Source organism: Motacilla alba, chromosome 4A (genome assembly GCF_015832195.1).
Source record: "Motacilla alba alba isolate MOTALB_02 chromosome 4A, Motacilla_alba_V1.0_pri, whole genome shotgun sequence".
NCBI classification, from domain to species: Eukaryota; Metazoa; Chordata; class Aves; order Passeriformes; family Motacillidae; genus Motacilla; species Motacilla alba.
The window spans coordinates 15,478,724-15,492,554 of NC_052045.1; the positions used below are offsets into that span (position 1 = coordinate 15,478,724).

General features: G+C 50.0%; 1 protein-coding gene across 2 annotated transcripts in view; it reads left to right on the top strand.

The window, feature by feature from the left end:
• The first annotated feature begins 8,226 nt into the window (after positions 1 to 8,226).
• The window catches only part of LOC119695216 (vascular endothelial growth factor receptor kdr-like), a 126,378-nt gene continuing 120,773 nt past the window's right edge, over positions 8,227 to 13,831 (top strand). The window contains exon 1 of one of the 2 annotated variants that reach the window (XM_038123230.1): positions 8,227 to 9,000. In XM_038123230.1, the coding sequence (XP_037979158.1) occupies positions 8,937 to 9,000 (64 nt within the window). In that variant the 5' untranslated portion in view covers positions 8,227 to 8,936. The remainder of the gene's footprint in view (positions 9,001 to 13,831) is intronic. The other variant, XM_038123231.1, reaches the window with a different exon arrangement.

The window sequence follows — 13,831 nt, forward strand, 5'->3', positions numbered from 1 at the left end:
CCTTGTTTTCTACTGAAAGCCCTTGTTATTCCACCTCTGTCATTTAGAGTAGGAAATCCCTGGAGTATTTTCCTTCTTCCTGGTGCCCAGAAGACAAAGAACCTCTGTGCAGAAGAGCCTTGTGGCATTGTTGGGGATACCGAGGCTTTTATAAAATCACTGTTTGTTCTTTAAAGGCTGGGAGATGGCAGGTGCCTGGCCTGCAGAGAACACAGAGTTTGGGGGCTTTGAGAAAAGAGGAGCAGCTTTTTCAGCATTTTTTTTTTTTACCTGTGAGCTTCACCTGTTACTGAACATCATGGGCAGGAAGAAGCAGGACTCCCAGCCATGGGATACAGGTTTTACTGGACTGCAGCTCCAGTTCAGCCTGCCAGGGCCCATTGGGCTCAGCCCCATGCCAGGGTGCCATGGGAGGCTGCAGTGCCATCCTCCTCCTGTTTAATCCCAAAGCACATTCCCTCCTTGCTGGCAAATCTGGGATCCTGCCAGGCTGAGGCTCCTTGTTCAGGACAACCTCAGCCCCCGGTGGCTGTGTCACTGCAGATCTGGAGCACAGCCCTGATGGGAATGGGGGTAAATCCTCAGCCCAGCTGTGCAGATGAGGAACAGGACATGGAGACCCAGTGGCTTTCCCAGGAGCACACAGGTGAGCTTTGGAGCAGGAGCAGTTTGGATCCCACCACTGAATCAGAATGCCCTGACAGGGAGATGGTTCCTTCCATCCCACCTCTGACATCCCACTGAGTCTGAGTCTGCTGAGGGAGAAACCTGGGGAAGGGGGAGAAATGGGAAGAACATATCTGATTTATTTACAGCCCAAGCAGCAGAACGCACTTGCTGAGAACGACAAGGTCTCGCCAGCTTTTTTCTTGGGAAAGAGCATCCAAGAAATGTCTGCTTTATCTCTGGAATTCATGGGCAGAGAGTGCTGAAGCAAGGGCCTGAGCAGGCTGGGGACTCCTGGGAGACAAAGGAGGGCCTGTTGTCTCCAGCTCCACATCAGGCTGCTCCTGAGCGCTATTCCTGGCCCTGCACTGACTCATTGCTGACCTTGCTGGGAAAGGCTCTCAATCCAGCCCTGCCTGCCTGCAAAAGCCATCATAGTCTCCTCAGATTGGATTCCACTCAAAGCATAGATGATGAACAAAGATGGAATACTTCTGCTTTCCTACAACACCCAATGCCTGGGGTGAGCAGGAACTGGACAGACAAGTGAACCCTGCTGTCCTCCTATGAGCTCTCCTTGCATTTCCTTCTTAATTTCCAATTAACTGTGTCAATGTCTTGTTTTTGCTGTGCCCCAGGGTGGCACCAAGTCCTTCCAGCAAGAGGAAACACCACAGCCTGGAGACAGGTGCCCATTTTTCTGAAGCACTTTCTGTTTATATCCAGAGCTGTTGACAGCTGCTCTTCTCAAGGTGACACCTGCACTCCAGGTAATAGGGCTTGTCTTGGTGGGAGGGGGACAAAGGAGGCTGGCAAAGGTGGTGGAGCCAGAACACGTTTGGGATTCCTGCTTTGAGGTTCCAGCCTGGTGGCTGCAGCTGCTGACCCGTGCAAGGCCAACACTCCCAGCTCAGCCCTTCCATTGCATGTGGGACACAGCCACCTTTGGGAGAAACTGCACCGTAAACAGATTCCCTCTGGCACTTCACTAATTCCAGCCTGTCCTGTCAAAGGTGAAAGGATTTTTAGAATCCAGTTTATTCACTGCTAGTGATGTTTCTTCATGTAGGTTCAGAGCCAAAACTCATTAAGGGCAGTGGGAATCTCCCCAGTCCCTTCTATTCACTCCCACTGGCTCCAGTTCAAGCTTTTATTCAGTCCCTCTTGGCGTGGACAATGGAGATCAGTGATGGCAGCTCCACTATCAGGGCCTTTGTGCCACCATGTCTCATTTCTCAAACCTTCAGCACAATGTCCACTTGTCCTCAGCAACTGCTTCCTTTCAGATCTCAAAAATAAATAAGTCCATGGAAGAAACATTTCTTTTGGCCCTGTGCTGGCTGAGAGCTCATTTGCAGACATTCTAGTTTTGGGAGACAGTGTCCCTTTGATTCTCCCCATCATCTCAGCACACCAACCTGCTATTTTTGCCTCATGGCTGCACTGAGTCATGGAGCTCGTGCTGGTTTACTTTGGAGCCAGAGCATAAAGCAGAGATGATCCCAGTGCTCACCCTATGGAGACAAGGAGCATTTACTTGTGGAATCTGACAGAGCCGTGGCAGCCCGGCCACAGGAGTGCTGGGCATGTTCCTGGGGCATCTGCAGCAGGGAGAAAGAGCAGTGCCATGATTAATGACACTCACACCACTGCTGGATGGGCACTGGGACAGCTGGGGCTGAACTGGGACCTCTGGGGCTGAGCTGGCCTCTCCGGGCAGTGCTGGCGACACATCTCACCCTGCTCCAGATGCTCTCTGTGCCTCCTGCAGTCACCAAGGGCTGAGGAAACAGCCAGGAAGGCTGATCCAAACCTCCCCCCCAGTTTGGATTAGGCAGCAGGAGGAGGGGCAGCATTTCTAACACTGGTTTTAAACCCTTCAGAGCAAGCACTGGTATGTGGTAAGAGCTGAGTGATAAACTGGTGCCATTCTGGTGCCAAATTAAAGAGTTCACAGCACTCAGCCTTGTGCCGTTGGCTGAATTAACCCCAACACTTCTGGGATTGACAGGGATGGGGTTGGATTAATGCAAACCACTTGAGGTTTTCCTGCCTTGCCACTGTCCAGGCCCACCTGTGCTGTTCCTCCCTCTAAGGCCTCCCTCCCTGCACTCCTGTTATTTGAATCATTTGAATCATCTCGCTGGAGACGTGAGCAGGAGCCTCCAGTGGGAAGGGAATGTCTGCAGAGCACCAGGACACAAACCATGCTTCTCATTCCCAGTCTGAGTGGCAAGAAAATCCTGCTTTATCCCCACAGAGAGAGAAAGAGTAAGAAGGGAATTAGAACCCAAACTAAAATAAATAAAACAAGCATTCTTGGTCGCTGGCTGAAACCCATTTTTTCTCACACTTTGAAGTTCATACTTTGGCAAAAGAAAACCCTGCACATGAAATCTGGCCTCTGACTGAGGTCAGTGCTGGGAGAAGGTCTGGATGAAGGTACCTCAAAGGGCTGGAATATTTCCCTTACCTGAAATGCTGTGTGTGGATGAAACCTAGCTCAGGAATTTCTTCCCCATTAGGTGGATATCTTTGTCTTCCTGCCACAGACTCTGGCAGAACAAAGCAGATCAAACCCTGTGCCAGTCTCCTTTTGTTGATGGCTATTTATTTTCCTTACCATTGCTCTTGTTTTGTTCTCTTGGCTCAGAAGTCTGGCTGCTGCTCCAAACCAGTTAATTCTCTGTAAGAGCTGTATGGGCCCAAGGCCTACATTATATTTATAAGCTGTAAGGATCTCCCCAGGCAGACTCAGAAATAAAGGATTCGAGTCAAACAGCTACAAGGAGATGCTCCAAAACAACCTCAGAGAGGGAACACAAGAGATGGAACATCAGCAATTCCCCCATGCTGAATTTTAAAGGAACACTCCAGCTCCTGCAGCCATCCTTCATCCTTTCATCTCCCCTATTTGCAGCACAAGGAGGAAATGTCCTGCTTTCCTGAACATGTGTTTGAGGAGCTTTTCACTCAGGCTGATGGAGGGAAGGGCAGCAGGACAGGCTGGGGCTGGGGCTGGATGGCCATGGATGCAGGGACAAACCTCAGCTTGACAGGGAGGGAGGGACCTGTCAGGATGGCAGGCAGGGATGGAGAAAAGGTGACACCAGAGGAAAACTCCTCATTCTCCACAGTTTTTATACAAAAATAAAAATTCATGCAGTATATTACTTTATCTATACTTTGCTGTTGTTAGAAGTGACTGGCAGGCCTCTTCCAGCTTTGAATTATTCATAAAAATCTCTTTTTTTGTTGTTTTCCCTTCTTGCAGAGAGCAGAAAGCTGCAGGGAGGCTCTGTCAGTGGCTGTGTGTGCTTCCTGTCCCTCCCTGTGACACTGCCACCCCACAGAGGACACCAGGACGTGCCCATGGCCCTGCTGGTCCCACAGTTCCCGTGGTCCCAGGCCCTGAGTGCTGCTGTGAGCCTGAACAAAGCTGGCCAGGAAATGTTTTTCCCAGCTAGAGAAACATTTTGTTCCCATTCTGTGCTTGAGCCAAATGGGGTTTTCTTGAGGCCTTTTTTTCTTTCTCTAAACAAAGGAATAAGTAAGCAAACACGTCTGCAAGGAGCTGATTGCAATGGCCAAAGCTCAGCCAGTGGACTTGTTGAGGAGTTTGGCAAGAGGAGAAAATACAGTTTTCTGACCCAAACCAGGCTCATGACTCAAAACCAGGCCTGGCACCCAGGACATCACCAAGCTGCAGGCAAGGCTGGGATGGTGCTTTCTTTCCCTGGAAAGTCTATCCCTAGCAGAAGTCACTCCAGCCAGAGCACTCCCACAGAAGGTTTCTGTTTTGATAACATGCCATTTTCCAAGGAAAAATATTTTTATCTGAAAGCTCTCCACCCTGTCTGCCCACAGAGTGACGATGTTAACTTGGATTTCCATCCCCGGGGACTGCAGGATGTGTGTGCAGGGCAATCAGCCTGCCTGGGCTGCGGGCAGAGGCACACCCAGCCCCGCAGCTTTCCTGGGAATTAGGGCAGCAATGCTGGCACTGCTGCAGTCCCTGGGAGGGATGTGGGGCTGGGCTGGACTCTGTGCCCTGGCTGCTGATGGCTTTGCTCCTGTTTATGGCTCAGGGAGCACATCCCGTGTGTGGCCAGCACCTTGCCTGTCCTGGAGGTCAGGGATGCTCCAAGGCAGCCTGGACATCAAATAAACAACAGCTGAGTTCAGGAACAGGCAGGGTTTTATCACAGAGAACTGCAAGGCACCTTGGCAATGTCCTCTCTTCTTCCACCACCTCTTCCGGGGCTCGAGTCTGCGGGACGTGGGACACCGTCCATCCAGGAAGGGGACAAGGATGAGCAGGCAGCAGGCCACAGTGGCAGCCTGGGGGTGTGCCAGCTCCCTGGCCCTAAAGGCTGTCACAAGAACCAAGATCACCAACATGGAGAAATGACCTTCAATCCCTTGCTTTGTCCTCCTTGCTTCTCACTCCATAGGCAAAGCTCGGCTCTGGGAGGCCAGCCCAGCTCAGGGCAGCTCCATTGGGGGTCACAGCTCTCTCCAGCTGCTTTGGAGCCCCTTTGGAGAACAATTCCACCCTGCAGAACAGAATCTGCCAGGGTTCTCTGTGTGCAGCTGACAGCAAAGGCACCGCAGTGCACCCACCCCAACACACAGGGCAGAATTACCCAGTTAAAATTCAGGATCAGGGCCTAAACTCATCTCTTCCCTTCTGCGGCTGAGGGAGGCAAGCAGGCACCTGGCAGGGAGTTTGCGAAACAGGGGCTGAGTCAGGAGAGCCTGGCCCTGACTCTGCTGCAACTGGGCTTGGGAACCAGCCCAGAGCTGGACAACTCCACTGGGGTTAGAGACATTCTACCTTTAAAGCTAAAAGCAGCACAGGATGCAATTCCAGACCCAACCCACAGGCACTCCCTCTGTCCCCTTCCATGGATGAGCACCAAGAGAGGAGAGAGATGAAGGGAAGGGGTTTCTGGAACTGTTCCATGCCAAGCTGGCAGAAGGCACTAACATGACACAGCTAATCCTCTGCCAGGAAGGATGGGAGATACCACAAAGGGTGACTGGGCATTTCCTGGGGTCAGCCAGGTCCCGCATTCTGCCCTGCCTTGGTCCTACAAAGAGCATAGTCCACATCCTGGAATTCCAGCCAAACTCCTGCAGGTTACTGCAGGAATTCCCACCCCAGTTGTCTGGGACACAGACACAGCAAACTTCACTCCCCCATGTTGGGATTGTCTTTATTTAGTTATGGTCACACTGCTGCAGCTGCTGGGTGCCTTGCAAAGCTCAAAGCGCCTCATGAGGGAGGGAAATGACCTTTTCTAGCCCTGCTTCTGCTCCCCTGAGCATGGCAAGGCTGGCATTTATTAATATTGGTAAGAGCTCTGATCTCCTGGGATGGAATATCTGTCATGGAAAAATGAGCTGGGTTATTATGAAGAGTTCTAGCCCAGTTAGCAAATGGCCTTTCCCATCCCTGTGAGCAGAACAGGCTGCTGTGCCTGGGAAGTCTGCTTTACTTTGGAAAGGCTCTAACAGGTTGCTCCAGGCACAGGAAAGTGCTCAGGAACACACTGTACCCTTCTTATAACTTTTATTTTGCATAATATGAGGGGAAAATAAAGTATTATAAACTCAGAACTGCTTGACCAGGTTCTAATACTGAATTGCTTGTGAAGCGACACACTAGAGGTGTTTAATCTCAATGAAAAGATCAATTACATTTATCAACAGATAAAAGATTATCTGGGGCATTACACAAATACAACACAATTTATTACCAGCTTGTAAGTACCCTCTAATGAATTTTTAAACACTTCCCCATAAATTACAAATAAACTACAGTCCTATAATTATGTTAGAGTTTTGATTCTCCAGTTAAGTTCCTATGGGATCGGTCTTTACCATTATCCATAGTTATTTAGGATTCCTTTACTGTAACCCTTCTCTGAGGAAAGTTGTACATTCTAAGAATTAATTTTAGGCATAGAAAATGCAATTTTTCATCTTGACAATGATCTGGGCATTTATATGAAGATCATGTTGAGGAAAGCATTCATGATTTGACACTGTGCATGAGAAATGAGGCTTCTTGTTCATAAACCTGGGAAAATCTGAGGCCTGTGTTCAATTTCTTGTTGAATTTGGGACACTTCTACACCAGGTATCAATCCTGACCTTCTGAAGTGCCCATTTGCCTTTGGAATTGTTACTCTCAGAACTGAACCTGCTCTCTCTTGCTCCAGTGCATGGCAGTGAAGAGCTCAGAGCTGTTATGGGCATTAAGAATTTAGATTTTGGACGAAACTGAGGTGTGAAAAGGCTCTGTCACTAACCCCATGATCTCCATCCAGTAAAAGTCTGGTGCACCTGCTGGCTCTGGGTTTTCTTTTGCAAACAAACTGAGCAAGAGGAAAAAAAATGCAAACCAACCCCATCACTGAGCCACAGGGACTGGCAGTGCCCTCCTACAAGGCTCTGCAGGTCCTGTCACACCAGTGTCCCCAGGGGCTCACCTGCTGGGATTGGGATTATTGGGATTATTGGGGTTATTTGGACTATTGGGATTGTTTGGATTATTTGGATTATTGGGAAGGACAATCTGTGGGGTCAGCCGTGGAGCTTCCAGCACTCTCTCATTATCAGTGCTTTTACATTACAAGCCACACATCTGATATGAGCACTGAAACAGCACAGAAGAGCTCCCTCCTGGTCACCTCAGTGCTGGCTGCACTTACAGAAGTGTCCCTTACACGTCCTGGGACATCTCCTGTCACTGGTTTGTGACCTTCAAAGCTGAGGCTGTGCTGGCCCAGGGGGCACCTGTGGCTGGAGGAGCAGCCCTGAGCCAGGACTGGACAGCGATTTCCAGGGTGGAGGGAAAAGGAGGGACATCCCTGCAGCTGGAGTGCCCATCCCTGCTGAAATCCTGCCGGGCACGGCAAGGGCAAAGGCACAGGGGCAGGCTGGGAGCCTGGATGTGTGGGTGGAGCTGGAGATAATGCCCAGGTGAGAAACCCGGGAGGGATCAGGGTGGCGGCCGTGTAATGCAAATAACATCACTGGGATTCCCTGAAGTACCCGATGCAAACAAGGGATTGTCTCCGTGCCCCAAGAGCGAGGGGGGCACAGCAGCGGCTGCCAGAGCAGGGCAGGGAGGGTGGAGGTGGCATCCCAGCAGAGCACGGTGGGCAGCACAAAGAGCCCAAACTGCTGAACAGCGGGTGAAGGGGCACAGAGAGCGGCTCTGGCAGAACACAGCCTGTTCCTCAGGTGCTGTCCCCTGCCCGCTGTCCCGGAGCCTGGGGGCGCCGCGGCCGGCGGAGATGCCACCTCTGTGCCCCCGGGGGAAGGTGGTGCCACCTGATCCCCCGAACTCCGGCTTTGCAGGGACGGGCGAGTCCAAGCGGTTGGAATTCCCTTCTTTGCCCCATCTCAGGCAGCAGCAACAGGAAACCCAGGAGCTCTGTGAAATGACAGGGAGGGAGAGAGAGAGTGAAGTCCCCTCGCCTCGGCTGGTGACGTCTCTCCTTCCTCCTTTTTTTTTTTTTTCCTGTCCCTATAAAGAATCTCGGGCTCGCATCAAACTTCCCTGCGAAAGCCCGGGCGAGGCGGAGGGGAGGGGGACAGGCAGAGACAGAGCCAGGGCTCCGGCCATGCCCCAGCCCCGCTGCCCGCCCGCTGTCCGCCCCGGGCAGGTGCCCCCGGGCAGGTAGAGCCAGGTGGGCTCCGGGCAGCTCCCCCTGCTCCTGTCCTGCTGGGAGATCTGTCCTTCCCGCCGGCACCTGCACCTCCCTGGAGGAGCCCATCTCAGAGGAGGCTCTGCCACCTTATCCGAGCTCCGCGCTGTGCGAGCAGCCGCGAGCAGCGAGTGCAGGAAAGTTTTTGCCAAACTTTTTCTGGTGTTTTTGCTTTGCTTTTTCACCCCTCGAGGGACTCTGCGCCAGCCAGGAGGGCTGGGGAGGCTTCTGAGCCAGAGCAAGGTTCCCCCCGGACGCCGCAGGGATTGGAGAAACGGGGGAAAGAAGGAATAAGGTGATTGCGGAAAGGGGGTGAAGGAAAAAACCGAGAACTTCGGGAAGAAGGGAAGGCAAACCCAACCCGCAGCCCCAGGATGAAGCGGTGAATGGCAAGAACAATTTAACTTGTTCAACAAGTGGGATCAACAAGTGGGAAACCCTGCGCGCCTCGTCCTTCCCGTCCCTCCCCGCTCCGGCTTCCCCAAACTCCTCGCCGCGGAGGAAAACTTCTCCAGCGGGCTCGGGACACGCAGCGGGACCGGCCCCGGGATGCTGCCCCGGGCCAGCGCCCTCCTGGCCGTCTGTGCCCTCCAGGGGCTGCTGCTGCTGCACGGTAAGAGCCGCCCGTGTCCCGGGGGTGGCGGGGCAGGGACACCCCGCGGGGGCCGCCCCGGCCCGGCGCGGTGCCGTCCCTCGGGGGGCCTCAGGAGAGCGCTCCGTGATGCCTTATTGAGCTCTTCCCCCTTCTTGTGCTCCTCCGGCTGCCCGGGGAGGTGTCACCCACCTGAGAGCCCCGTGCCAGCGGGCAGGTGCCACCGCTCCGTCCCCAAAGCCTCAGGGTTCACACCTCCGTTAAAACCGATCTTTGGAAATAGAGGCAAAAAACCTAAACCTCCTTGAAGGTGTCGCACAAAAAGGTCAGATTTTAATGGGTGTTTCCCCTCGAGGTTTGGCCGCTTGATTAGAAGTAGCGACTTGTGAGCGTTCACCAATTTGTGGCTTTTTTTCCCTCGATGTGGGAGGGTTTCTGGTTGTATTTGATCGCTTGAGGCAGAGCTGAGGCTTTCAGAGGAGATGTCTGGGAGCACCTGGGCTATCCCGCCGTCCTGGGGCTCATGCTGGAGCTGTGGGCACAGACATCATGGGCATTCTCTCTGGCATTCCAATTTTGATTCTTTGATATTTCAATTTTCGAATATTGATTTTTTGATATTTCAATTTTTGAATATTGGTTCTTTGACAGTTCAATTTTTTTACACGTGGTGCTTCTTCACTGCCTTCCCCTCCTCAGCCCAGGTGCCAGATTAGATCCCCTGCTCTCCAAAACTCATTTTCCTTTGCAGCAAACTCCCTGTACCCCAGATTTATTCCCAATTTTTGCTGCTATCAGAAAAGCCAAGAGGCACGTTAATGAGATTTGGGAGAGCTTTTCCATCTGCCATATGACTTTTCATTATCTCATTAAGCATGAGGATTTTGCTGGATTACTGAGCTATTCATTCATGACGCTGCAAATTGTGTAAGGGAGATGGGCTCTTGTTTATTGGGGAATTCCTTCTGACAGAAAGGACTTTTTCCCTTTTTTTGGGTAGTGGCTGTATTGCCCAGCACGAGGCTGTTGTTCTTCAGCATATTATATTTTCATAGTTAAGTGGATAGCTTCTGGAAACACTGTGGAGCATCACTGTCCTTGATTTTCTTGGATTCGTTTAGGGATTTAATGTATTCCTTCTGCAGAAAGGGGCTGATTGGCAGGCACAAACCCTGGGGAATTTCACATCCTCCCCACGGTTACCTGCAGAATAAATAACTAAAGCCTGAGGTTGTGCTCCAAAGGGCTTGTCCAGCTTTTCCAGGAAAAGCTGAAGCAGCAAACCTGGCAGGTGGCAAGGAGCCCCTGCAGCAGGAATCCTCAGGATCCGTGGTGTCCCCAGGGAATCTGTCCCGTGCCAGGCCAGCCAGCAGTGCCCAGACCTTGGGCTGCACCTGCGGCAGCCCTGGGAGGATTCCTGAGATGTGCTCCAGCTGGCTGACACGTGCAGCAGCAGCCAGCTGCGTGCTTTGGGAGCTCTAATCTCTGCACAGTCTGGAAAAGTTGCCCGAAATCCAGTGTGGATTTCAGAGGCATAAATCACCACAGGATTTGGTGGATCAGAGCGGGATAAAAAAACACTGGGAGATGGGAGAAAACGTGGTGTGCCCAAGTGTTCCTGAGGCTCAGGGTGAAGTGGAGCACAGGGAGTCCAGGGGGGAAATCCTGGCTGGAGATGCTGCCCACATTCCAGGGCTGCTCAGGTCCTTCCTCACCAGGTTCCTTTCCTAATCATTTCAGCCCAAATAACCTTGGAATTTGGACCAGATTCCTTTTGCCATCAGTGCCAGGCACAGAGGAGGCCAAGAGAAGGCAAAGTCTGCATCTTGTGGCAGAGGGAGGGAGGCAGGAACATCCCTGTGCCCAGAGGTGCAGGCTGGTGAGGGACCTGGAGCAGCCCTGTGGATGTCTGGAGCTTGGCTCATCTTTAGGAAGAGATAAAACATCAGCACAGCCTCTGGATGCCCTCATTGGGCTGGAAGCCAGGGGGAGACAGGGCCAGGAGGGCTGAGGATTTGGGATGGCACTGGTGTTACTGAGGAGTCAGCTCCTCACCACCTTGTCCTCAAGGTTCCTCTACAGCTCCGAGCTCAGTGAAGTTCTGCTCCGCCTCCCAAAGCCTGCATTTACCCCTCAGCTGTAGTTAAACCTTCTCTGGGATCTCTGTGGCCAAAGTTAGGCAGGGCTGCGCTCAGGAGGCTGACTCTGATTCCAACCCAAACAATTCCATCAGCAATGCAGAGAGAAGGAAAGTCCTACAACTGTGAAAGCTGCTCAGTACCAAGGCATCGACTCCTCAGCCACTTTTCCCTCCAGGTTCATCCCCAGCAATGAAATGGATGAAATTCTGGCCACTACATTTATCCAGGTCTCCTTTGGGGAATTCCTGACTGATTTGTTGCTTTCAGTAGGAGGAAGAGACCATACAAGCATCATCCCAGTGATTTCCCACCTTCCTCTAAAATACAGCTCTAAATACATCTTTAAATTTCCTCATTTAATTCCCTGAGTATCATTAAATTTCCACTTTCTTTTGCTCATTGCTCAGCTTCTTCTCAGCTCCTCAGAGCACTGGTTGGGGTCTTGCTGCTCAGAAATGACCACTGCTTTGATGATGGTGCAGGTGCCACCAGCTGGCACAGGTTTGAGGTGTGGAGTGGGGTGGTTCATAATCAGCCCTTGCAAAAACAATCAGCAAAGAAATTCTTACACCTTAAATTGTGCATGAAAAATTCAGCATCTTTCACCTGCTGACATGATCACCAGAAGGTTTTTAATATCTGAGCAATCCAAGGCACTTTTTGGGTATTGGAATAAACTCAGCCATTTCAGTGATTTAACACTGGAAATTATTAAAGATTGAAGAATAAAAATCAGGTCCTGCCCGATGGCTTTAAAATGAAAGCACGTTTGAAATTGATTTTTCTGTTGTTGTTTAATTTTGCAATGTCTTCTACAAATTGATTATACTGGATGGGCAATGAAGCTTGTTAACACAGAGATTTCAATTAAGCCATGGATCAGGAGATAAAAGCTTCAGGAGCTTGGATTCCTCCTGCTTTTCCAGCCAGGATGGTCACAGAGTGCAGAAGGATGAGTGTGGCTGTGCCAGGGCAGAGGCACTGAGGGGCTGTTTTCCCAAAAAATGTGTGTCCTAGCTGGTGTTATTCCCAAACATTTGCTTTACTGTGGGAAAATGTTATAAAAAGCAGAGGAGCCTTTTTTAGGCTGGTGATATATGAGCCTCCTGCTGAAGCTGCCACATTCGAAACCAACTGGAAATCTCTTTATACCAATTCAGCCATTTAAGGCAAGGAAAAAAATGTCAAGTATTTCTGAATACTCCCTGAACTTCTAAAAAACAGTATTGTACCCAAAAGAACACTTGGAAAACCAACCAGATTGTTTGTTGAAGGTTTCTGCTGTAAGAAATTTCAGCATTTTCTTTAAAACTTGTACAAAATATTTATCTGTGGGCATTGGTCTGCTCTGAATAAGAGCAACAGGGTCCATTTGGGTCATTTCTGCCCTTTCACACATTCCCTGGATTGTTCATTTTATGATAAATTATTTGTACAAAGTGAGAGCTCAATTTACTGCACTTTGAATTAATATCTCAGATTGGGCTAAATACTTATGTTGTTAATAATATAACAGAATAGTAATAATAATAATATAATAGAATAATAATAGAATAGTAATGATAATATATAAGAATATATAAAATATAATATATAATATATAATATATTATATATAATGTACAATATATAATATATATTATATTTATATATTATATTTATATATTACATTTATATAATATATAATATATTATATATTATACAGTATATATATTATATGTTATATATTATATGCTATTATATTAATTAATAGTGATGATTAATAATAATAATAGAATATTTATGTTGTTAATAAGTTAATGCACACAAGCAAAAGGTTTCCAAGCCCCACAGGAGATTCCTCAGGTTCAGCAGGGGAAGGTGATCTGAGCTGTTTGGGGTTTGTCTCCCAGATCTGCAGTGCAGTTTGGAGGAGGGTGAAAACCTGGCCTGTCCCATATCTATGCAGGGGTGATGCACATCTGGTCCCTCCAGAGACATTTGCAGGGTGTGATGCAGGAAAGGTCACTTGGGCACCAGACAAAGGACAGGGGGCACAAGGAAGCTGCTCTCAGGTCTCACTGCAGGAGAATTTTGGGGGCAGCAGCAGGCAGTTGGATTTTTTAAAGCTGCCCAGGAGATTTCCAGGAGGCAGCGTTGGACTTTCAGAGTGAGCACGAGGAGCACCCTGGAGCACAGCCCCACTGAGCTTCACCTGCTCACTCTGGTACTTCCTCTGATCCACCTTTCCTTTTTCCTCCAAACCAGCCTGGTGTCACTGGCATGGGAATGGGAATGGAGTGGAAATTGGGAATTAGGAATTAGGAATTAGGAGTGGAAATCATTAAGGGATATTGGAGTATCTAAGCAACAGCTAGGATTGAAATAAATGTGTCCTGGTGCTTTCCTTCAGAAAGCAGCGCTGATGGCTGGCAGGACACAAGGGCTCTGAGTGCCCACCAGCACATTCCCATCCAAGTGTCCTCAGTCACAGCCCCCAGGACAACTGGCTGCCCAAAAAAAGCTGGGGAGCATGTGTGTAATAGAGAACTGAGCTCCCCGTTAGGCACCTCTTTGATTTTTCTTTTTAAGGCCACAAAGAAAAGAGTAGAAGCTGCCAAAATCCACCAGTCAAGGTTTTTATCTGGAAATGGCATTTAATAGAAGGCTTGCCCCAGGGAGCAGGACTCCAGGAGCAGGACATCAGGAGCAGGGCAGGATCAGCACAAATCA